This window comes from Candoia aspera, chromosome 1 (assembly GCF_035149785.1).
Source record: "Candoia aspera isolate rCanAsp1 chromosome 1, rCanAsp1.hap2, whole genome shotgun sequence".
NCBI classification, from domain to species: domain Eukaryota; kingdom Metazoa; phylum Chordata; class Lepidosauria; order Squamata; family Boidae; genus Candoia; species Candoia aspera.
The window spans coordinates 2,815,664-2,840,299 of record NC_086153.1 but is presented as its reverse complement, the minus strand read 5'-3'; the positions used below and the strand labels follow the sequence as shown (position 1 = coordinate 2,840,299).

The window sequence follows — 24,636 nt, the reverse complement described above, 5'->3', positions numbered from 1 at the left end:
CGCTCTGTTTCCACCAAGTCTACTCACCTGGGTCCACGCGTGGAGTTTCCCGGCCTTTTACAGGGGCTGCAACATCACCCTTCTGACACCCGCACCCTTCCTTTTTCCTTTTCAGAGTGCTCTGATGGTCCGTCCTTTTTGTTCATTTGGCTCGAACACCTCTGCTTTCAGGCCGGAGTCCCCACGTTCCGCCCCCCTGGCTACCTAAAACTGGGTAGGACGCGTCTTCCAGGGGGTCAGACCGTGGCCCCCATCCGGCCCCGAGGTGCTGAGTCGAGCCCCACGTTGGGCGCCAATTTGTTGGATATGAAAATCACGAGAACTGGACCAGAGAGTTCTGAAAAGGAACTTACTTTATTGAGCGGTTTGCAAAGCGCGGTGGGCACCTCGACCAGACTACGCAGAGTCTGATCGAAGGAAGAGATGCCACACCCAAAATTACAAATACACACTTTCTTATACCTTTCCCTGTCCAGCCTCCCCCTCCCCTTTCTGGCCTGTTTCCCCATTGGCTGGGCACTCAGACGCACAATCTTCCGGCCGCCTCATCCCTCTTACCCTTATTTTCACCAAACCTTATCTCCTTGTTCCCAGTGGAGGCCCCTGCCTGCTATTTCCTCCCCTGCATTCTTTTGGCACATCCTACTCTAATTCATGGAGAGGTCATCCTGATGTTGATTGCATAGTGCTAATGGCACAGGGTCCCACCGTCTCTCTCTTTCTGTTAAGCTACTCACAAAGAGGCCCATCTTTTCCCTTTGTTCTCTCTTGAAAGCCTGCCAGTTTTCACCTCATTATCCCAAGGCTTTTACACATTTAAATCTTTACCTGTGTTAACTGTCTCTTTCTGTCTTCGTGTTAGTTTAATTATTTAACATTGTGTTACTAGCTTAAACTTTGCTATTAACTATTATTAGTATTTACACCTTAAAATCTCCTCCAACCAAGATCTATATGATACTGCCTTATATGTTTATATGGATCTTGCTTATTTACAAATTGTATTTTTCTATACCTTACAAGAGGGAGAGAGAGAAACTTAGACAGGCTTTCAAGATTCTGTTATTATACCACACAACAAGATTTCTCAACCTTGACAGCTTCATCTTAAAGTGGCCAATGTTGAGAAACACTGCATTAACAGAATCTTGCAGGACTGAAAATATTTCTCCCCTCCTTTCCTTTTACTCTCTGGAAAATTAGGTTGCCTTTTAAATGCCTTTAATTTAGGCTCTGGATTTCACTGGGGTAGCCATCCTAGATGGCGAGATGCATCTCTAAGGATGAGACAGAAATGTTGGTGCAAATGTTTCAGCATAGTGCCCCCCCCCCCCGTATTGCCCTCCCTCTTGATGCAACTTGCAATCAATCAGTAATACTTATTTGGTCAACGAGCAGCAAAATGTAAAAGGAGAAAAAAAAGCAAAACAAAGAAATACAATACTATGCAATACTATACTAATAAAATAGATCGCATAATAATATAGCATTCACTCCTCTGTTACTGTATTCATACATTTGCTACCCAGGTAGTGTGAGTCTAAAACATAAATAAGTATAAAATAAAAAATAAAAATATATATCCCCTAACAATTTATTAAGATATTTCAATTTAAAAGTAATATTTAAAACAAGGGTAATTACTTCTTTAACTGGTTTTGGCTAATTTTCACTGTGGCAACACAAAATTTGGCTACTGCACATGCAATGTATGGTTTTGGATCCTGAGAAGATGGTTCACGTAAAAATTATCTGGATTCCCAGGGAATTTATCCATTAGGGGCAAAATGTAGATTGACCTACCGTCCCTATAAAATTTACAGTGTAATAGCGTGAGGTGGTTTCCACTTCCTCTTCACCACGTGGGCAGATATGCCTTGAAAAAGTGCAGATGGATGACTATTGAATGTAGCTTTAAAGAATGCAATTCAGCTGAGCCGTTTTATTGGATGGGTCTCCACAGATCAGGGCAAGGAAGGCTCAGCGATGGAGCAAGCGAACCAGAAAAATGGCAATTTAGCACAAAAGGCCGTTCTGGCTGTAAAAGCTCCCATTGCACTCCGTTGGACTTGCAGGAGAGAAGTATGTAAATTATTCTTTGACCATGTTTCTTATAGGAAACTGCCAAGGATTGAAGTTGCAGACTTGGAACAGGAGGAGGCGTAAAGATAGAGAATAAATCAGTGTTTCTCAACCTTGGTCACTTGCCAAGGTTGAGAAACAGTGGAATAAATGTTCAGCTCTCTGCAAGCATAAAACCCATTGAGTTCCCACGTCCAGTTGCTTTCCCGCTTTTCTTCCTCTGCAAGGGCAGGAGGCAAAATCACAGAACAAACGCGTGCAAAAAAGGAAGTCCAGGTTGCAGCACGTTTCGATGCTGCCGGCAGCGGAGAGGAACGCCTCCCTTGACCACTCAAATGGAGGACTTCCGCCCTCAAACCCAAACCGGACGTCGCGCGCCCAGAGCGGCAAGCCACTACTCCCCTTTCCTCTATGGGTCCCCGAGCCCCGCGAGACTTCGCGGCCGCGCGACGCACCGGCTCCTCGGCTCTCGCGAGACTGCGGGCTCCCTTCGCGAGAGTTGGATTTGAAATGGCGGCGGGCGCGGCCTGCCGAGGCTCCGCTCGGCCTCACTGAGGGCCGAGAGGCTGTCCGGGGGCTCGGTCCGTCCCCGGCCGGCCCCTTCCCGTCGCTCCTCAGGCTGCTCGGCTCCGCTCGCATGGAGCAGCTGCGGCCGCGGCTGCTGAGGACCTACTCGGGGCTGCGGGGGCGAGCAGGCCGCGGAAGGGGGGCAGGAGGAGGAGCCGGAGGGAGGCCGGCGCTGAGGCTCCTGCCGCGGAGGGCCCCCTGGATCTCGCCCCCCGCCGACCCCAAGCGCTTCTTCAGCACCAGCTCGTCGGAGGGGGCGTCCTGCTCCCCCCGCTCCATCGCCTCCTCCCTCGACGACCCGGATTTCCGGCCTCCCGCCAGGGCCCAGAAAGCCCGGAAGCCGCCCGTCAGGAAAGGGGGGAAGAGGAGGAAGAACAAGGGGGAGGCCAAGGAGAACCGGCCTCCCCTAGAGGGAAGCAAGGGCAGCAGCAGCCCCTTCGTGCCCCCCACCCCCCTCCGCAGGAACATCACCTGTCGCCGGCACCAGTGCGAGAAGGGGCCCCTGTCTCTCATCAGGGGCCCCAGTGGGCTGCGGCGGGCTCCTCTGTTGTGCAGCACCCCTGAGTTGCCCCACCTGACTGCAGCGGTGGCCAAAAGGGATTGGGCCCAGGAGGAGCAGGACACCAGCAGCCCCGTCTCCTGCCCCCCTGGTTGTCGCCACAGCAGCTACCCGTGGGAAGTGTTCAGAGAAGGCAGCCAGGAGACCCACCATGGGGTCCTCATGGAGCTGAGCTCGCTGAAGATGGACCCGGAGGCTCAGGAGATGGGAGACAGTTTGGAACTCATCAGCCTGGACGATGCCAGACGCTATCAACAGAAATCTGTACGAGATGGTTCTCGGATGGACCCCGCACTTCGGGAGCATTTCAGGGAGACATCTGGCTCTCCCTTCCAAGGCTGTTCTGCTTTGCAGTGTTGCGACATCTGGAGTGGAATGGAAGCCTCCCCGGTAAAACAGGAGCACTCTCTGGCCCAAGTGGCTGATAAAGATCATGCACCAAGGCTGTCACTGTCGACAGAAACCAACCCTGTGCCACTAAGTCCTGCTCGTGGAGTTTTCCAGCTTCAAGCCAGAATGCAGGATGATAAAATTGTTCTCTGTTCGTCAGAAGACTCCATTTTTCTTGCCAGCGAGGAACAGCTGGGCTCTGCTCAGGTAGTTAGTGCTCCTCAGAAGATGGCTGGCAAGGTCAACAAAGTTTTGGAAGGAGTGAGCCACCACAGTACAGCTCAAAACAGCCCCCAGTTCCAGCCAGTTGTGGTTCTAGATGATCAAGTGGTTTTGAACTGGTTGGCTGATCAGTCCACCAGAAAGCAAAAGATTCCCCATTCCTCGAAGAGGAAACAGTTCTTCCTGTCACAGTCTCCCTGTGCCCTGCCTAAAGCCTCTGATATGAGGAACAACCACCGGGTGGTCCCCAGTTGTGATCCTGGAAGTACTGGCCGGAAAGCTTGCATTAGTGGCTTCAGTTCTAAACGTTGGGGGCAACGCCAGAAAGTCGATCAAGCGACACGCATGAAAAACACGGGCTGGAAACAGCAGGCGGATTCTTTCCTCCTACAGGAGCGACTTAAGTGGAATGAAATAGAAGACCATCTGTCTGTCCCTTTTCTACCTTTGGACTCCTCACTCAAGAACTCCAGCTTGTGGCGTAGAATTCGGGCCTCTTTTTCCCTCCACAAAAAGAAAAAAATTCTGTCAGAGACCGAAAGCTTCAACAGTAGCGCTGGCAGCAGCTATTCAGCCCAGTCTCCTCTTCCCAAGGCTTGCAATACCCCTTTCACCCAAAAACTGGGCTATTCCATTTGTCCAGCTTCCTCCATGGTCCTGCTGTCGTCCATGACATCTCTGTCCGTGCCAGAGACGATGCTGACGGATGCTGAAAAAGTCTATGGAGAATGCCAGCAGCAGGGCCCTGTCTTGTTTGGGGAGTGTATCTCTCCTGAGAAGATGCAGAAGTGTGAAAAAATTGGAGAGGGGGTGTTTGGGGAGGTTTTCAAGACAGAGAGTGAGAGGGGAACCATAGCTTTAAAAATAATTCCTATTGAAGGTAGTGAGCGAGTCAACGGTGAACCTCAGAAGACCTTCAGTGAAATCTTGCCAGAGATCATCATTTCAAAAGAACTAAGTCTTCTTGCGGATGAGGTGGTTAACCAAACCTCTGGGTTTATTCGGTTGTATTCTGTATATTGTGTCCAGGGCACTTACCCCGAGCATCTCCTGAACGCGTGGGATGAATACCACAGGCTGAAGGAGTCTGAAAACAACCGGCCAGACTTCTTTGGGGACCAGCAGCTGTTCATGGTCCTGGAATTTGAATTTGGAGGCACCGATCTGGAGAATATGCAGAACAGGCAGCTGAGTTCGGTGGCTGCCGCAAAGAGCATCTTGCAACAGGTCACGGCTTCGCTGGCCGTCGCCGAGGAGGCCCTCCGCTTTGAACACAGAGACTTACACTGGGGAAATGTGCTGGTGAGGAAGACCAGCTTAAAAGAGGTGACTTTTACCCTGAATGGGGAAGTCCATGTACTTTCCACTCGAGGCATTCTTGTGAACATTATCGACTACACCTTTTCCAGGCTGGAGAGGGATGGTTTAACAGTGTATTGTGACCTTTCCACTGACGAAGAGGTGTTCCAAGGGAGAGGGGACTACCAGTTTGATATTTATAGACAGATGAGGGAAGAAAATGCAAACAACTGGGGTGATTATTTCCCCCATAGCAATATTCTGTGGCTTCACTATTTAGCAGACAAACTTTTAAAAGAGGTATCTTACAAGAAAAAGCCTACAACTTCCTCCTTGAAACAAATACAAAAACAACTCAGGATGTTCTCTGCAGAGGTTCTCAATTTCAAGTCTGCCACGGAGCTTCTTAACCTAAGTATTTTCTTCCAGTGAATAAATCTTAGCTTTGAAGGCTAATGGAGAGTTTTAGGCCTTCTGAGATGCTTTATAAACACACACACTACCCCGTTTCTAAACCACATTTTAGGATATTGTCACACTTCTGTTGTGTTGTTTTGTGTTATGCCTTAATAGATTTAAGCCTCCAACAATCATTTTTACTTCAAACAAATTTTAATTAAGAATTTTAAATTTGCCACCATTGTAAAACTCCTGAATATTTTCCTAAGTATTGTGGCTTATTTTAAAATAAAGCACAATATTTTATAATGAAACCTCAGAAAATTATGCTAGCTTTACTTTTGCAGTATTAAACCTGATTAACACTTTTATATTAATAAACATTTCTATGTTGCCCAATCTGCATTTTTTTTAATTGATTGCAAAATATAATCTTAACTCTCAAGGGGCAGCGCCCAGTTGATCTCAAAAACAGCTGCTAAGCTCAGTTGGACCTGGTTAGTACTTAGACGGGAGACCAGATGGGAAAGAGATCAGATAAACTAGATGGGAAGTTGGAAAAATTCATTTGTGGAAGAAGGCAACAACGAACCGCTTCCCTAAGAAAACGACATGGATGTGATGGTAAAGTCACCAGAAGTAGAACTCAGCTTTAAAAAGTTACCTTTTAATTGTCAATAGGATTATGGTTTAAACAATAATAATAATAATAGTAATAATTTTTTTTTCACATCAGAAGCACCTACCAAGGCGCTTCCGTATTGAAAGGATTTGCTGGTGACGTCACCGTTGCCCGGGGGACGCCCAAGGGGGGCTCCTTTCATGTCCCTGTTATTTTTCCCACCGAAGTGGTACCTATTTATCTACTTGCATTTGCATGCTTTCGAACTGCTAGGTTAGCAGGAGCTGGGACAAGTTGATGGGAGCTCACTCCGTCACGCGGCTCACACCCTTGGGTTTCAAACTGCCGACCTTAATGGTCCTCTGACTCAGCGTCTTAACCACTGAGCCTAATAATAATAATAATATATATTAAAGTTGTATGCTGCTCCATTCTCAATGACTGGGCCGATACTCTATTCTATAGCTCTATCATGTACTATATATTTTTAGTTTTTCTTGGAAATGTTAGGGGGATTTTCCTCCCCTTCCTCCCAGTAGATTTCACCTAGCAAAACCAGAGGTCCCACCGAATAAATCCACAGCTACGTTATCCGACATTGCCTCCGTTTCAGACTGAAAAAAAACGCATGTTGCTCTCTCCTGGAACGTGAACTTAAAAGGTATCTGTACGGGCCTCTCTTTTCCTGCGTGTGAAGAAGTCACTCTTGGTCACAGCTCTTGAGGAACATGGCTAAGATGGGGGCAGCACAGGTGGGCACAGCCTCCACGCTGAAGAGAATGAGATTCAGGGAAGAAGCCACGCTGGTGGAAAGGTGGCCTCGGAGGTCCTCGTTATGCTGGTCTTCCTTGCAGCTCGCCTTCACGCCCGCCCTCTCAGGGATTGCTTCAGCTGCTGGGAGCCCGAATGAGTCGGAAGCAATCGGGAGGGTTAGGCTCTCCAAAAGTTGGTGCTTTGTTTTGTACCCATTCTTGTGTTTCTTTTAAGGGACGTGATGGAAATTTGAACATGGGCAAATGCAGCATACAGATAGAGCCGTTTTCTGGGCTAGTGCGCTTAAGCAATAGCTCAGCATCACAAGGAATCTGAAGCAGATGGAGACCAGGAAGAGCTAAATGAACTCCTGACTTACCTGCAGGTTTTTGGTCCTGGCTGCAAGGCTGTTTTACAATAAACCATATGCTTCCCCAACACGCTAATTGTGGTTTATTGAACTGAGCCAGTTGGCTTAACTGAGGCTTAACATACTGTGTGGGCCCAGCTGGTTTGATTAACTTACGGTTCCAAGAGTGATCAATTCAGGCATTGTGTTGAGCATGGATGAGAATACAGCCACAGGGTAATGAAACCCCAGGGTCACACTTGCTTAACTATAATTTCCATGATGGGAAATGTGGGTGTGTATGTTTTCACCTGTTGAGACAGAGGTGAGGCCAAATGCCTGGCTGGCAGGTTCAGACGCTCAGCAGCCCCGAAAAACTACGGAGAAACTTGGAAGTGACACTTAAGAGGCAGCTGAGGAGGGGCTGTAAGACTTACAAGACTAGCAGCTATCCATTTATAAACATCCTAGTTATACTTGTTTTCTGAAAAAAGGGGGAAAAATGATTCCTTGCCCCTCCGTCACTTTATGCTCAGAATGCCTTTGAAACAGTGCCCCAAATGGATTCTTTCCCTTGACCTGCAAAAATTAAAATAGAAGGTTCGGCCTCACTGACCCCAAACGGGAAAGAAGAAGAGCCGGGAGCCTTGTACTTACACTGAATGTGAAATTGGTGCTTTCCAATTACCCTTCATCTGCACTTATGTGTATGATGGGGAAGGGACTGCCCAGGAATATATTTTAAAAAAGAGGCTGTGGTTTGAAGCCTGTAGAAGACAGCAGCCTTATGGAAGGGTGGAAGATAAGATTTCTGAAGCAATGTGCTTGGCTAGAGTCAGGAACAAGATTGACTTCCTTGGGCTAAAGCAGAAAATTGAATCCTGCCTCTTTTGGCTGGGAATATTCCCCGCCCTGAAACTGTCTTGCACTATCAGCTTTGAAAGAGAAGGGTTATTGCTGTGACTTCAAGCAAAACTTGATATAAACCAGAGAAACATAACACAGATTAAACTTAAAACCTTTTACAAGGTTAGAGTTAGGAAATCTGGGCTGCAAACTCAGGGCCCTTTGGCTGCTCTCAGCCAAAGGTTTTATTTATTTTCTATCCCGCCTTTATTATTTTTATAAATAACTCAAGGCGGCGAACATACCTAATACTTCTCCCTCCTCCTATTTTCCCCACAACAACAACCCTGTGAGGTGAGTTGGGCTTAGAGAGAGGGACTGGCCTCTTCCAGTGCCTTCCTCTGTAATACAACCAGGGCCACCATCCTGAGCAAACTTAACTGATTTTATTTATTTTATTTCTATAGCCGCCCATCTCAGCTTATCCCCCAAATGGGGTGTACCTGCTAAGGACAACGCTGAAGGCATCCTTCAAAACTGGGAGGTGTTCCTCCATCTGGGTGGCGTCATCTGCACGTGCCCTATAAAAATAAATATAGCAATTAGGTCCGGTTTGCCAGCCTTCTGCAAGGTCTTCTCAATCCTAGTTTGTGAAAGCAAAGAGAACAACACAATACACTGTAAAGTCATTTCTAAAGAAAGCATTTGCAGCTGTGTGGAGGCTGGGTCCTTGGCCCATACTCCTTTTAAAGTGGCCTGTAGCAAAGTGAGGATGCGTAGAACAGGGCAATATGCAAATTGTATGTAAATTCAAACGAAGCCTATACTTAAGGAGACCCTGATGAATAGCAGTTTAACAGGTTGCTCCGGGGAAGGGGGAAATGGGAAGAAGGAGTTGCTGTGTCTGTTGCCTTGAACTCCTCAGCGAAAGACAAAATATAAACCTAACCAATAAGTATCTTCTGGATGGGGTGGGAGGGAAGAAGGATGAAGCAAACCCAGTTTGCTACTCGCCTGCAGGAAATGCCGTTACCTGTGGGTGACCAGACAAGTATTTAAGTGCAAGGCTGAGATTAGGATGTTTCTGAGTGCCGTCTCTAAGTTTTCTCCGGATGTGAGAAAATAGTGTTCCCATGCTTACTGTTCCATGACATACTTTCTCATGGTTAACTTAACTGTCATTTATTTATTTTGCATTTTATATTTATATTTACTGATATTGATATTTATTGATGAATGATATTAGTTATGATTTTACTGAATTTTAAACTGTTTTATGGTGAACCACCCAGAGTCCCCCATATGGGGGAGATGGGTGGTGATAAAAATATGATCAATAAATGAATAAATTATATTCTGGGAAGGTTGCCTGGCTCACAGACTTGTAAATTAAGGCTGAAACATGCAGCATGCTAAAGGTAATGTAGTTTGCTAGTTTGCTATACCCCTGGCAGGTGGCGAATTGTCTCAATTAATTGTTGTTTATTGGTTTAGTCGCTTCCGACTCTTCGTGACTTCATGGACCAGCCCACGCCAGAGCTTCCTGTCGGTCAGGGACGAGTCCGTCCCCTCTAGAATGTCATCCATCCATCTTGCCCTCGGTCGGCCCCTCTTCCTTTTGGATTCCTCAATCCCAGAACGTCGCATGATGTGTTCTGCGTACAAGTTGAATAGGTAGGGTGAGAGTAGACAGCCCTGCCGTACTCCTTTCCCAATCTTAAACCAGTCCGTTGTTCCGTGGTCTGTTCTTACGATTGCTACTTGGTCGTTATACAGATTCTTCAGGAGGCAGACAAGATGACTTGGTACCCCCATACCACTAAGAACTTGCCACAATTTGTTATGGTCCACACAGTCAAAGGCTTTAGAATAGTCAATAAAACAGAAATAGATGTTTTTCTGAAACTCCCTGGCTTTTTCCATTATCCAGCGGATATTGGCAATTTGGTCCCTAGTTCCTCTGCCTTTTCTAAACCCAGCTTGTACATCTGGCAATTCTCGCTCCATGAATTGCTGAAGTCTCCCTTGCAGGATCTTGAGCATTACCTTACTGGCATGTGAAATGAGTGCCACTGTTCGATAGTTTGAACATTCTTTAGTATTTCCCTTTTTTGGTATGGGGATATAAGTTGATTTTTTCCAATCTGATGGCCATTCTTGTGTTTTCCAAATTTGCTGGCATATAGCATGCATTACCTTGACAGCATCATCTTGCAAGATTTTGAACAGTTCAGCTGGGATGCCGTCGTCTCCTGCTGCCTTGTTATTAGCAATGCTTCTTAAGGCCCATTCAACCTCACTCTTCAGGATGTCTGGCTCTAGCTCACTGACCGCACCGTCAAAGCTATCCCCGATATTCTTATCCTTCCTATACAGGTCTTCCGTATATTCTTGCCACCTTTCCTTGATCTCTTCTTCTTCTGTTAGGTCCTTGCCATCTTTGTTTTTGATCATGCCCATTTTGGCCTGGAATTTACCTCCAATGTTTCTAATTTTCTGGAAGAGGTCTCTTGTCCTTCCTATTCTATTGTCTTCTTCCACTTCCGCACATTGCTTGTTTAAAAATAATTCCTTATCTCTTCTGGCTAACCTCTGGAATTTTGCATTTAATTGGGCATATCTCCCCCTATCACTGTTGCCTTTTGCTTTCCTTCTTTCTTGGGCTACTTCTAGTGTCTCAGCAGACAGCCATTTTGCCTTCTTGGTTTTCTCTTTCTTTGGGATGTATTTTGTTGCCGCCTCCTGAACAATGCTGCCAACTTCTGTCCAGAGTTCTTCCGGGACCCTATCTACTAAGTCCAGTCCTTAAATCTATTCTTCACCTCCACTGCATATTCCTTAGGAATATTAGTGAGCTCATATCTAGCTGATCTGTGGGTCTTCCCTAATCTCTTTAGTCTGATCCTAAATCGTGCAAGAAGAAGTTCGTGATCTGAACTACAGTCAGCTCCAGGTCTTGTTTTTACCGACTGTATAGATGTCCGCCACCTTTGGCTGCAAAGGATGTAGTCAATCTGATTTCGGTGTTGTCCATCTGGGGAAGTCCATGTATAAAGCTGTCTTAGGTTGTTGGATGAGAGTGTTTGTTATGCAGAGTGAGTTGTCTTGGCAAAATCCTATCAGCCTGTGTCCTGCTTCGTTTTGTTCTCCCAGGCCATGCTTACCTGTAATTCCAGGTGTCCTTTGACTGCCCACCTTAGCATTCCAGTCTCCTGTGATGAAAATAACATCTCTTTTAGGCGTGTTGTCCAGTAGGTGCTGCAGATCCTCATAGAACTGCTCTACTTCAGCTTCTTCAGCATCTGTGGCTGGGGCGTATATTTGGATCACGGTGATGTTAGATGGCTTGCCCTGAATTCGAATTGAGATCATTCTGTCGTTTTTTGGGTTGTATCCAAGCACTGCTTTCGCCACTTGACTATTAATTATGAAGGCTACTCCATTTCTTCTGTGGTCCTCTTGTCCACAGTAGTAGATCTGGTGGTCATTTGATGTGAAGTGGCCCATTCCAGTCCATTTCAGTTCACTGACGCCCAGAATGTCTATCTTTAATCTTGACATCTCACCAGTAACCACATCCAATTTGCCCTGGCTCATAGATCTTACATTCCAGGTTCCAATGGTGTGTTGATCCTTAGAACATCGGATTCGCCGTTCACCACCAGCACCGTCGGCCGCTAGCCGTCCTTTCGGCTTTGAGCTAGCTGCGTCATCACGTCTGGGGCTAGTTGAGCTCATCCTCTGTTCCTCCGCAGTAGCATTTTGACCACCTTCCGACCTGGGGGTCTCATCTTCCGATGGTATACCGACATGTCTCTGGTCGTACTCATCCATTTGGTTTTCACGGCAAGAATACTGGGGTGGGTTGCCATTACCTTCCCCAGGGATCGCCTTTAGTCTGACCTCTCTGTCACGACCTTCCCGTCTTGGGTGGCCCTTCACGGTTTAGCTCACGGCATCACTGAGGTGCTCAAGCTCCAGCACCACGACAAGGTAACGATCCTTTGCTGAAGGTCTCAATTAATAGCTTTTAGCAAAAGGCAATACTTCCCTTATTAGGGAATATTATTTGTGATGTTAGTAGAACTGTCTGAGCACTGAGAAATCTGCTGGTGCCCCAACAGAGAGATTAGAAAAGGAATATTTTTTGCAAACAAGAACCTGAACTTTTACCTAGCTTTCTTACATTTTAAACTTTGATAGTCGGAGGTCTTGTGCTATAATTCCCTGAATTCTTAAAGCCAGCATGTGTTAAGATGGGTGGACTTACCCTCCCAGAATTCCCCAGCCAGCATGCTAGCTGGGGAATTCTGGGAGTAGGTCCACCCATCTGAAACTTAGTTGAGAAACAGTGGCCAACTCAAAGAAATATTCAGAGGAAGGCATTGGCAAACCACACCTCAAATGCTTTTAAGAAAAATGTGCAAATAGGTCCATGGGGGAGAATTAGCTCAAGTGATAGTCTGCAGCCAGCTGATCTTGAAAAAGTTAATCAGGATTGGACCTGGTTAGTGGTAGGATAAAGATAACCACGAAACCCCAACACCCAAAGTTAGACTGGGAAATTGAGAAAACATTTCTGAATGAGTCAGTTGCAAAGCACTTCCATATTACTTTTCTTTTCCTTTAATTGCTTAACTAATTAATACTCTGTCTTTCTGTTTATGCAGATATGTGAGGCAGCTGCATCCAGTACTGTATGTCATCAGAACTGAATGTGAGTGGATGGAGCATTTATAGTGCAATCTATCTTGGCAGGGAAGTTGGTTTTTTAAAAATAGATATGGAAATTAAGTTGCATTTCCCTCTGCTCATTCTCCTGATTTCCCAAGCCAAGATTTCCCATTATGTGAGATTTACCGGTAGGGCAAGAGAACACAGCTTTGCAGTCTTGCTGCAGATTACTTGCACATCCTGGATTTTTGCTTCTTCCCTAAGGAACATTCATCTTGTTTTCCCCCGTGTAAGAAAATGTACGGTAATTAAGCCTTAAGTACAAGGCAGGGGGTGAACAAAGCTTTCGGTCTTGCTAAATGGGTCTGATTTCTCACGGGGGGCAACTTACTTAGCAGCGAGAAGAAAGGAAGGAAGGAAATCTCATTGGAAGAAAACCTTGCAATGTGGATGCTGCTGTGCTGGAAACTGGTTAAACTGCTATGCCGGCTGGAGAATTCTGGGAGTTGAAGTCCACACTTCTTAAAGTTCCCAAGGTTGAGAAACACTGGTCTAAATACTTAATCTACATATTCACAATTATTTATAGACCGCCTGCTTGCAGAAAAGATTTGAGGCAGTTTATGCTCAATAACACCCACCAGTAAAAACAATAACCTTTTGATCACTCTAACCTGACCTATTAAGGTAGTTTTAATGTCATCAGCACCAAACATGCAGGGAAATAAAGCAGGTTTTAATAGGGATTGTTGGGGGGGGTGTAAAAAAAGGACAACTTTTCACAGTGCCTGCAACCACACAATCAAAGCCCTGTCCCTTTTTTACCAGCATCACTGTGGGCCTGGCCAATTAACCTATTGACAAACTATTAGGGACTTTTTGTAAGTGGGCCATGAACTAGCTTCAAACAGAACTACAGGCAGTCCTCACTTAACAACCACAATTGAGACAAGAATTTCAGTTGCTAAGCAAAGCAGTCATTAAATGAATCTTATCCTATTTTACAACCTCTTTGCAGCAGTCATTAAGCGAATCACCGCAGGCATTAAGCAAACCACATGGTCGTTAAGTGAATCACATGGCTCCCCATTGATTTTGCTTGCCAGAAGCCAGCCAGGAAGGTAAAAAATGGCAATCACATGACCACGGGATGCTGCGATGGTCTTAAATGTGAACCGGTTGCCAAGCGCCCAAATCGTGATCACGTGACTAAAAGATCGCTGCAGTGGTCGTATGTGTAAGCAACAGTTGTAAGTCGTTTTTTTTCAGCACCATTGTAAGTCCGAACCATCACTAAATGAATGGTCATTAAGTGAGGACTACCTGGATTCCATCTTGACCGTTCCGTCTCTTGTTAGAATCAGCAATCCATAGCTAAGGCAGGAGCTAAGGATGTTGACCGCAGAGGCTTTGTATGCAAGGAGCGTCAGCTCAACTCACAGGCAGTGGTTCTGTAGTGTGTTTGTAAACTTTGCTAAGAACTTTTTTCTGGAACAGAAGCAGGCAATGTGGGGTTTAGCTGAGCTGTGGTCAAGAATGTCTGGGCGAGGGTCCGGAGATGAAACAAAGCATATCGCTAGCATGTTAGAAAACACAGCCAAAGGCGGAGAGCTTAGCTAATGAAGTGCACCCACAGACATATTATGGGATAGCATATGGTACTGCGCATGCTTAGGTAGAAACAGGAATGAATGATGCATTAACTGATGTGATTGTGGTTTTCTTATTATAAAAAATGTCGTTTTCCTGACCTCGGCACATTTGGTTCAGACTTGGGTTCCAAGCGTACCTCTTTGCTTCTGCACAGAAATGAAGTGTTCGAATTCTTTCCTCGACTCTGCGCGATTCACTGGCTCATTGTGCCGGATGAACAAACCCAGCACTGGGCTGGGCCAACGTCACAATGCCGGTAAAAAAGGGAGAGGCCTCAATGACGTGGTGGCCACCTTGACTTTTTTGACCCCCTTCCTCCCAATGCCAATGTCTCTAGTTTTCAAGACCCTCATTTTGGATTGGTTGAAGCTTTAGGTTATCTCCCAGGGCAGCCCTTTGTAGAGGGTATTTCAGTAGCCTGTCCATGAGATGACAATGGCATAAGTGACTCTTTTCACGGTATGATTGGATTTTACTGGCTATATCTTGTTTGAGCTGGGTTTTTTACGGTGTTTTATTGTAATCTGCCCAGAGAGCTTTGGCTACTGGGCAGTTGAACATTTTAAATAAATAAATAAGTGCCAAAAGTCCAAAGTTTAACCGTGTAAGGCAAAAGCATATGGTAAACCAATAAGGAATAGACACTCTGCTATGTTTGTTGTTTATTCGTTTAGTCGCTTCCGACTCTTCGTGACTTCATGGACCAGCCCACGCCAGAGCTTCCTGTCGGTCGTCAACACCCCCAGCTCCCTCAGGGACGAGTCCGTCACCTCTAGAATGTCATCCGTCCACCTTGCCCTTGGTCTGCCCCTCTTCCTTTTGCCCTCCACTCTCCCCAGCATCAGCATCTTCTCCAGGGTGTCCTGTCTTCTCATGATGTGGCCAAAGTACTTCAGTTTTGCCTTTAGTATCATCCCCTCAAGTGAGCAGTCTGGCTTTATTTCCTGGAGGATGGACTGGTTTGATCTTCTTGCAGTCCAAGGCACTCCCAGGATTTTCCTCCAACACCACAGTTCAAAAGCATCGATCTTCCTTCGCTCAGCCTTCCTTATGGTCCAGCTCTCGCAGCCATATGTCACTATGGGGAATACCATTGCTTTAACTATGCGGGCCTTTGTGGTCAGTGTGATGTCTCTGCTCTTGACTATTTTATCGAGATTTGTCATTGCTCTTCTCCCAAGGATTAAGCGTCTTATTTTATTTTATTTTATTTTATTATTCAGATTTTGCCACTGCCCATCTCCCCCAAAAGAGGGACTCTGGGGGGTTTACAATAAAATTAAAACTATAATAATACGGATTAATAATTATTGGCTTCCTCTGCTGATTTGCTACAGAATAGTTATTCCGCAACAACAGGCCCATCTCCACTCATCGGGATAAACATCCATTCCTCGCAATGCAACACATACCAACTTTTCACATCCTAAAAGGTCTCCAGCTGCTCTCCCACTTCCTAAAAGGATGCCAGATCTGGCTTTTAAACAGAGATCTCCTTGCTGGATATGTTACTGCATCAATCCTATTGCATTTGGTTGAACAGTCCTTAGCACTTGGTTTGCAAAGGGTTCCTAGAGGTCCGGGGGGTCTAGAAAATAATTTGGGGCTGTCAAAACAGCCAATGCGGTTAAAAGAGAGAGAGGATTGATGGGCGGGAGGGATGATGCCCACCAGAGTTTTTAAAATGCAGCCTTTATCTTAATGCCCAGGGAGGTAGAACCATGTTTGCTTACCAAAAAGCAAAGAAAAGATACAAAGAAAAGGCATGTTCTCAGTGTAATCACCCTGTAGAAAGTTCCCTCTTGTGACAGGGTGCCCCAGAGCTGCTTCAATTCTACAGCTGTTGCAGGAATATAGCCCCCCCCGAAAACAGCTGTATCTCATGTGGTTGAACAGCTGGAGGTTTCAAGCAATGTAGCTGCAGGCAATGTCTTAGCAAACAACCCCAGCTTCCAGCCCGCCCAAAATGAGGAGGCTTCTGGTGCATCTGCACACTTAATGTTCAGATGCAGAAAGACCCTGGTTGGCTTTTCACATGCGAGGAGCTGAATGTGGGGATGCAAGGGCAGGCCCTGAACGGTGCTCCATTCAGAGGACACCGTCCTTCTAGTGTTAGCATAGAAAAGGCGGGTTTTCTCCAAGGGCCGCAAGTTGCTGATATGCAGGATAGCCAGGGTAAAGCTTTTGTCTACTTGATCCTCTGAAAGATGGCATTTGCCCTTGTCGCTCTTTCAGGTCTTGTGGGAAAGCCCTTCCTCTGGTTTCATCATCCACAGCATCGCCATCAGGGGCCTGTTAGGTGGAAGTGGAAGAAAAGGCCTTCTCAGTGGTGGCTCCGAGCCTTTGGAACTCTCTGCCAAGGGACGTTGGGCCAATTCCTTTTGTATCATCCTTCCTCAAGCTTACGCAGAGCTGGTTGGCCTGCTTCTCCATTCTATGTTTTATTATGTCTTTGCTGTGTCTGTTCAGTGGGGGGTTTTAAAGGACAGGGTGGGAGGGAAGGAAGCTAAATCCATTTGGAAGGCTCACCCATTTCTAGTCTTTACTCACAATGCTTTGCCAAAACAGCCAGATTGTGTAAATCCCAGCTTTACACAATCCCATGGTAAGCTTTGATTTAAAGGATCAGTTCAAAGGTGATGGGTTGCTCCCAGCTGCGGGGTCCAGAGGCTGGACAGCCAACTGCCTGGAGCAGCAGATAGGACTGGTTCCTTCCAAGTCTTTTATTTTATTTATTTTATTTTATTTTATTTTATTTTATTTTATTTTATTTTATTTTATTTTATTATTTTATTTTATTTTATTTTATTTTATTTTATTATTTTATTTATTTTATTTATTTTATTTTATTTTATTATTTTATTTTATTTTATTTTATTTTATTTTATTATTTATTTTATTTTATTTTATTTTATTTTATTTTATTTTATTTATTTTCCTTTCCTTTTCCTTTTCCTTTATTTTTTTTATTTTATTTTTATATTTATTTTGCTTATTATTTTATGACTTGACTTGACTCGGCTAACAATTTAAACAGCTGCTCCTCTCATAGCAGTGACTGGGAGGCACACAGAAGATCACAACCAACACATAATATACCAGATAGAATGACTGTTGTTGTTTTTGTTGTTGTTGTTATTTGCCCCAGCCAAACAACCATCCAATTTTAACCCAGCCTGACCCCAAACAAACCAATCCACCCACAAACTCATTGATTCAATGAATTTAATCAGCTTTATTGTGCAAAAAGCTTAACAGACGTTCTTATTCTAAACTTATCACTTAACATTGCCAAAACTATACTATATAGCAGGACCTTGGCCACTTTAAGATGGGTGGACTTCCACTCCCAGAATTCCCCAGCCAGCATGGCTGGCTGGGGAATTCTGGGAGTGGAAGTCCACCCATCTTAAAGTGGCCAAGGTGGAGGAACCCCGCTATATACAATACCTATACTAATGCCTCTGCCAGTGGAAATATCAAAACCTTAAGGACTCCTATAAACAATTCCTTTCTCTCTTGTGCCTTGAGCTTAGAAACAATTCTTCAGCCCTTTCATAGCTCCCCGGAAGTTAGTGGGCTCCGGCGGCTGTCAGCTGCTGCTCTGGCCTGCGGCTGAAGCATTAGCTTTGCTCAGTCTTTCCGTCCGTTTTTTGGGGAGGGGGCGAAGGAAGAAGGTGCTTTACCAGCGGCCGGCTGGCTGGCTGGCTGCAGACCCCTCCGCATTCCCCCTCCAGCTCTTCTGCTGTGACCTTGCTGGAATTCACACCTGCCCTTCCTTCTGCCCTCCATCTTGCCAGCTGCTCTGCGCTGCAAAATTGTCCCCTTTTGTCATGTTCGCCGTTTCAATGTGTTAGATACATCGTAACGTTTCGCATGTCATTAGCTGGATGCGTGTTTCATCTTTGCCGGGAGGATGGTTCCTGTTGGGAGGGGTTTATCTCTTGGCTGTGAACTTGGAATGTATTTGGGTTATCTCCTGTGTTCAAGGTTACTTTCCCAGGCTAGGAGATCTGACGGTTGCCAGCACCTGGGACGGGCGGCTCTGCTGGTAGGGAGGCGGGGTTACGGTTGCAACGAGGGTTTTAAGTTTGTATTTGGCGCGCTTTCTGTCATTCTCAGCTTTCTCTGTATTTGTCCTAAGTTCCCTAATAAATCAGATTTCATTTAGCAACCTCTTGTGAGTCTGAGTATTTGGGCTGGGCAACCATTACACCTTTCCTCTCCCACGCAACAAAAACGTCCTTCCAGCATCTGTAATTGGGGACCCCGTGTGGTCTGGGGTTTCCCAATTCAGGGTGGTGGTGGCGGGAAACAGCAAAGGGAAGGAAGGGCTCATGCTGACCGATGCAAGGCCATCCTTCCTTGGATAGCAGAAGGACATCATTCTTCAACACCCACTATCTTTGTTTCTTCTTTTTTCCTCTTCCCTCCCCATCCCCTTCCTCTAGTGTCATGCCTTTTAAAGCTGCCTCCTTGGGTCTGGTTCTATGATTTGCCCATCGCTTGGGGAGAACTTTTGAGCCAAACAGCGGGTGGAAGGCGGCTTGAAATAATGCATAAGGAAGTCCTAAGGAATCTGCATCACTTGGAAGATGCCACCTGAATGGAACCTCCAAGCTCAACAGCAGCCTACCTTGGAATGCCAATTGCCAGGGAAAGGGTTCAGGGCCAGGGGTCCAGCTTGTGAGCCTCCCAGAGGCCCAGGAGGGTAGAGTGTGCCTGATAGGCAAAGGGTGTGCGTGGACTGCTCTATCAGGGATTGGCGAGCTATATATGTGAAAAAATAGGGGAAGTGTGAGATTAAACCCAGCTAGTCTTTCATAATAGAGAATAATAACGATCAATGAAAAAGCTGAAGGGGCTAAGCTCTGTGAGGGTTTCATGTCTCAATTTCTGCAAAAGAGACGACTCGTGCGCTGCATTCACTGAAGGGCAGGCAGAACCCTTCCTCCACTGCAGAAGTTAGTTCAGCAAAAAGGCCCCAAATCACACCCTCTGTTTTCACCGAAGAGCCGTTTGGGTTGGTCCTGCAGCTGCTGAGACGCCCCGTCACTCCGCCCTTGTGCTTCCTGCTTCTCCTATGGGTTCATGGTGCGCAGCTCTTCCTCCTCCTCCTCCTCGGATGCTCCCAAGCGTGGCCTTCCGCGTGCCAGCAGTGCCCAAGGTTTCAACTCTAGAGGAGCAGGGAAGACAGGAAGCTTGCTATTCAGACAAGTACTGGGCTGAGCAGAGTTTCACCTTCTTTTTCTTACCAGTTTTCGTTTGATTGGACGGAAGTAGCTTTAGAAGAGGATCTCTGCAGCTCAGGATTGAACCGTGCCGTCCTTGGCGCTCTCTGCGCTTGGCGGTTGGCTGGCAGACGTTCCGTTGCCCGACTAGGTAATGCACTGAAAATGCACTGAAGATGTTACCCAGTCGGGTAACGAAACGTCTGCAAGAAAACCACCAAGCTCAGAGAACAAGGACTCCACGGAAGTACGTTTGTTTCAGAATTTATTTCAACCCCTTAGAACCAGCCGCCGGTCCAGAATGCGGCAACGCGTGATTTATTTATTAATTTATCATATTTTTATCACCGCCCATCTCCCCCACATGGGGGACCCGTGATGTTTGGGGTGCACCAATGTACAGCTATGTAACTGTCTGCTCTGCTCCGCGTGCTGCACTGGCGTCCAGGCGCCATTCAAGATACTGGTTATCTCCTATAAAGCCCTACATCAGGGTTTCTCAGCAAGGGTTCCGTGGCACCCTCGGGTTCCGCCAGGGGTCACTAGGGGTTCCCTGGGAGAGCATGATTTATTTTAAGAAGTATTTCAAATTTGGGCAACTTCAGAGAGGTATGCTTCATTCTTTAGTTTTAGTTTAAGAACACTGTTAATGCATATATCCAGGCCTACCCATAAATCGAATATAATCATTTTGTGACTTCTGGCCTAGATTTGAGACTGAATGTGCAGGGGTTCCCCGAGGCCTGGAAAATATTTCAAGGGTTCCTCTTGGGTCAAAAGGTTGAGCAAGGCTGCCCTACATGGCACAGAGCCAGGTTACTTGTGGGACCACCTGTCTCCATTTGTGTCTGCCTGTCCCACCAGGGCTGGCAGAGGAAGCAAATTCCCTATCCCTCCGTGCATCAGTATTTTCTAGCAGGACCCAGGTGGCCTGTCTTCTCTAGCATGGCGCCTGCCCGGTGGGACAATCTCCCCTTGAAATTCCGATGGTCTCAGCCTTGTTCGCCTTCCGAAAGCCTTCAGGACCTGGATCTTCCTTCGGGTGCTGGGCCAGGCTGTCAGCAGAGCCCGGGGTTTTTATGGGGAGCTGTAAGACGGAGCCTCGTTCTGCGACTTCCTCCAAAAATTCAGGAGTCTGGTGGCCCCTTCTGTGACTAACATGTTTGATTAAAAGGCGGGAGCTTTCAGGAGCTGCAGCATGGGATGCAGGGAGCTGGAGTTCCCCCAAACTTCTGCTTTTTAATAAAATTTGTTAGTTGGAAAAGATGCTACTAGACTCTTTTGCTATGGTATTATAACCTAGCATTCCTCCAATTATGGCAAGCTTTTTCAGTTTGATGAAGCCACACTGCCGTCTGCTGGCGGATAAAAGACAATGTTCCCCAATGAACTTAGCACCACTCAATTAAATCCAACCTACAGCTCAGAACAGGCTTTCTCAACCGTGGCAACTTGAGGATGGGTGGACTTCAACTCCCAGAATCCCCTAGCCAGCATCCTGGCTGGAGGATTCTGGGAGTTGAAGTCCACCCATCTTCAAATTGCCATGGTTGAGAAACCCTGGCTTAGAAAGTCACTGAAGGTAGACATGTGTGAAAGCAAACTGTTGCCACAGCTACCGTGCCCTTCTTACCAGGTGACTCCTCCAGAATGTTGGATCCCACGGGATCTTCTTTGAGGGCATTGAGTTTTTCATTCCAGTCTTCCCAGTTTGCCTCTTCGACTCTAGAAAAGACTCAAGAGTTACACGCAGTACTCATTTCTCTCATAAGCGCACCCCATAATTTCTTAGGCTGCAACCCCCCAAACTGGAACACAGTAGAAGTGCCTTTCAAGCAGAGCTGCAGATAATTAACATCAGCCCTTCGAGGTAGTCCAGACCAGGAACCCAAAGCTAGGAATGCTAATGCTAGTTTTGTTATAAGGTTGCCATAATAGAATCTTGCATGTCTGAATGCCCTTCCCCCTCCCTGCCTTTATGTTCAAGAGAACCCGGGAAGGTCCAGTCTGAGACGCTTTCTCAGGTTACATTCCTGCCTCGGACTCAGTCCTCTCTTATCTGACCATTGTCTTGGCTGCAGCAATTCCTCCAGTTCCTCAAGATTATTCTCACAGCCTGTTACAATTATGCTGAAATAAAGGAAGTTTTACGCAGTGATCCCACTCTTCCCTTTCAGGGTAAGCCACATTTGCAAAACACCAGCAGTATCTACCAATTTGGGGGGGGGGGGGTCAAAATGGGCAAGGTGGTGGCCCCAGCATCCAAGCCCCACCCCTTTGTATGCATGAGATGGGAATGAATTGCGATGCCATGTCTGTCGCCTGCTCCATTTTGGCCTCCTGCACAAACGCTGCTGCAAAATGCAGAAAGGGAGTCCCAAATAGTAATCAAAAGAAAGAAAAGTTATAAGAAAAAGGAAGGAAACAGATCTAAAAGTGATCCGTGCCAACCCCGTTCACTATTTCTTTCTGTACCCTTTTATCCTTATGCGACGTCCTTGTTTCCATCATCTACGCACACAGCTTCATACCGTGCCTTTTTGTTTTTAAAATGCTACCTCTTCTTTCTGAAGATCAGATGAACTTCAACCATTTCTTCCAGCAAGTGTATTTCTAGATTGCACGGCCCTTGGGGCAGAGACAAGGGTGTCCACTGGGCAGAATAAAAAAACTCAAGATGGTGGCCATTATGGTACATTCTACCTGGTTATTATGAGCATCACACTGTGCCATCTTGACTTTTTTGACCCTACCCTGTGGACACAAGATCTCTCCTAACCGCCCCCTCCCTCCTTAAGAACCACCACGATCTCAGACGAACCTACGTGGATAAGTAATACAACCTTCAAGGCGCTCAACCAATTTCTTCTCGCGCCGTGCCGTGCTGCATTGTGGTTGTGCGCCACGACAGGGTCTGGTTAGGCTTACCGAAAAAACCACCTCTTGTCCTCAGAGCTGATGGAGATGAAACAGCCGGCTCTCTGGCTTTTCTTCCAGCACCAGATCCAGTTTCTCTCTATCTCCATAATAGCAATTGCTCTCTACAAGTACAGATTGAGAACAGACCTTATAAATCAGAGAGAGAGAGAGAGAGACGATCCCTCTCTCAAACACATATGGGCCATGCCCATCCTGGCACCCTCTCAATCTTTTGGACTACACCTCCCATCACTCATGGCCATGGAACATGCTGCCAAGGGGTAGAGGGGCAGCAGGGAGGCTCTCTAGAATTGGGCCTTTCCTGGAAGCCAAGGGTCGATAGCTATTAGCCTCGATGGCAGTGGGACTGCCTCTGAAGGCCCTTGCTGCAGGCTGGTGGGTCTCCTTGGGCAATCGGCTGGCCACTGTGAGCACAGACTGCTGGGCGAGATGGGCCAGGGGCTCTGATCCAGCAGGGCACTGCTGATCTTCCTATGTTCTAGGAACTGTGGGACTGATATATACAGTACCCTGCCTTGTTGATTGCCAAAACAAGGCCATTTTTTCTTTGCTTTGGTGTTTCCTCCAGAATTATTTGAGAGGAATGTTCTGTCTTGGTCTTGGTGGGATCTTCAGGGGGTTGACGTTTAACAGGACTGGAGGCCACCAGGTGGGTCAAGCAAGCGGGAAGCTGCCTGGGGCGTGGGGATGTCAAAAAAGTGACCATGGGCTTTGATCACACTGTCACAGCTGCCCCCTTGATGTTTTTGATCCTGCCCCGGACAGCCCAGGAAGGAAGGCGAAGTCTACTAGCTTCTTCGAGCCTGCTTCAAATTAAGCCACTGCTGGGGCAGAAACGGCCACTGTCACCACAAAAGGGGGCTTACTTGCAACTTCCAGACGCTTTGGCTGTACCCTGAGACATTGGTGACCGTTTCGCTCATCAGGGCAATCAGCATGTTGAGCAACAGGATGTACGTCAAGATGACGAAGAGGAGGAGCAAGACCATCACAAAGTAGCTGTATTTTGTCTTCTCGCAGTACTCCAGGTCACCCATGCCGATGGTGAACTTGAAGAGCTGCAGAGAAGCCTTAAGAAGCCCTGCGTACGCGGCCTGGCCTTCAGAGTCGCTGCGGAGCGGGAGAGACACATTGTGGGCCAAGTGGGAGGCGTCCCCGGTGAGAATGACGAGAGCTGAAAAACGAGAGTCATTGGAAATTTCAACAGCTCCTTCCTGCAACCTTTCTGGAATGTTCTTGGTTTAAGGGTAGTTGGACCTGAGGCCCAAATTGGCTAGAACAGTGTTTCTCAACCGTGGGAACTTTAAGATGGGTGGACTGCAGCTCCCAGAATTCTCCAGCCAGCATGGGCTAGAAGATCTTGGATGCATCATCCTTCATTAAACTGATCTTATTAGATTCTTATTTCCATCAAGATACCGAAAATCTGGACTCCCAACAGCTGGACAGTAGAACATCTAAAAGGCTGTTTGACATCATGTGGCCGTCAACGAATGCTCAGAGGAAATTGAAACTGAATGAGTGAATGAATGAATGAATGAATAAAAGCCACATGCCGATTTTGGCAGACAAGCTTGTTCCTGGTTCCTGATCTCCAATTCTTCTCTGCGTGTCCTTCAGCCTGAGTCCTTATTTCCCACCTGGCTTCAGCCGGTGGACCTTTTGTCTGCCACAAAACTGAAATCTGCTCGCCCCTTTTGAAGGTACTCCTGCAGCAGAAGCCTTTCCTATTATAAATCCCAGCCTAGCGGTCAGAGACGGGGCTGTCGGAGTTCCAAACAAACCTGCTTGACCATCGCTTGCTTGACCATCAACCAAGGACACCAAGATGAGGACCTTTCTTTGGCTACCTCCTGCTCTTGTGGCAATCTGCAAGTCTTCTTGCCTGAGAAGAGCTTAACTTGGCTACGCTCCCCCCTTCCTCCCCCCACCACGACACTCACCTGTCGCAAAACCAAAGAGGAAGATCACATAAACCATCAGGAAATGCAGAAGGTCCCTCAAGATAGCCTGGGATAAGAATGAGAAACAGTGTGTAGGTCGGTGTTTT

At 46.6% G+C, this 24,636-nt stretch overlaps 2 protein-coding genes across 2 annotated transcripts in view; one reads left to right on the top strand and one right to left on the bottom strand.

The window, feature by feature from the left end:
- Nucleotides 1-2,374: 2,374 nt before the first annotated feature.
- Nucleotides 2,375-5,917, top strand: HASPIN (histone H3 associated protein kinase). Its single transcript, XM_063291090.1, has one exon. It carries the CDS (start codon nt 2,375-2,377, stop codon nt 5,549-5,551), a length of 3,177 nt encoding a protein of 1,058 aa, XP_063147160.1. The 3' UTR covers nt 5,552-5,917.
- Nucleotides 5,918-6,840: 923 nt separating this feature from the next.
- LOC134488626 (transient receptor potential cation channel subfamily V member 2-like) overlaps nt 6,841-24,636 on the bottom strand; it is a 37,105-nt gene continuing 19,309 nt past the window's right edge. Inside the window, exons 12-16 of the mRNA XM_063291089.1 lie at nt 24,530-24,596; nt 23,453-23,760; nt 22,575-22,687; nt 21,251-21,371; nt 6,841-7,119 (exon numbers count right to left, since the gene is read on the bottom strand). Coding sequence (XP_063147159.1) covers nt 6,841-7,119; nt 21,251-21,371; nt 22,575-22,687; nt 23,453-23,760; nt 24,530-24,596 — 888 coding nt within the window. The remainder of the gene's footprint in view (nt 7,120-21,250; nt 21,372-22,574; nt 22,688-23,452; nt 23,761-24,529; nt 24,597-24,636) is intronic.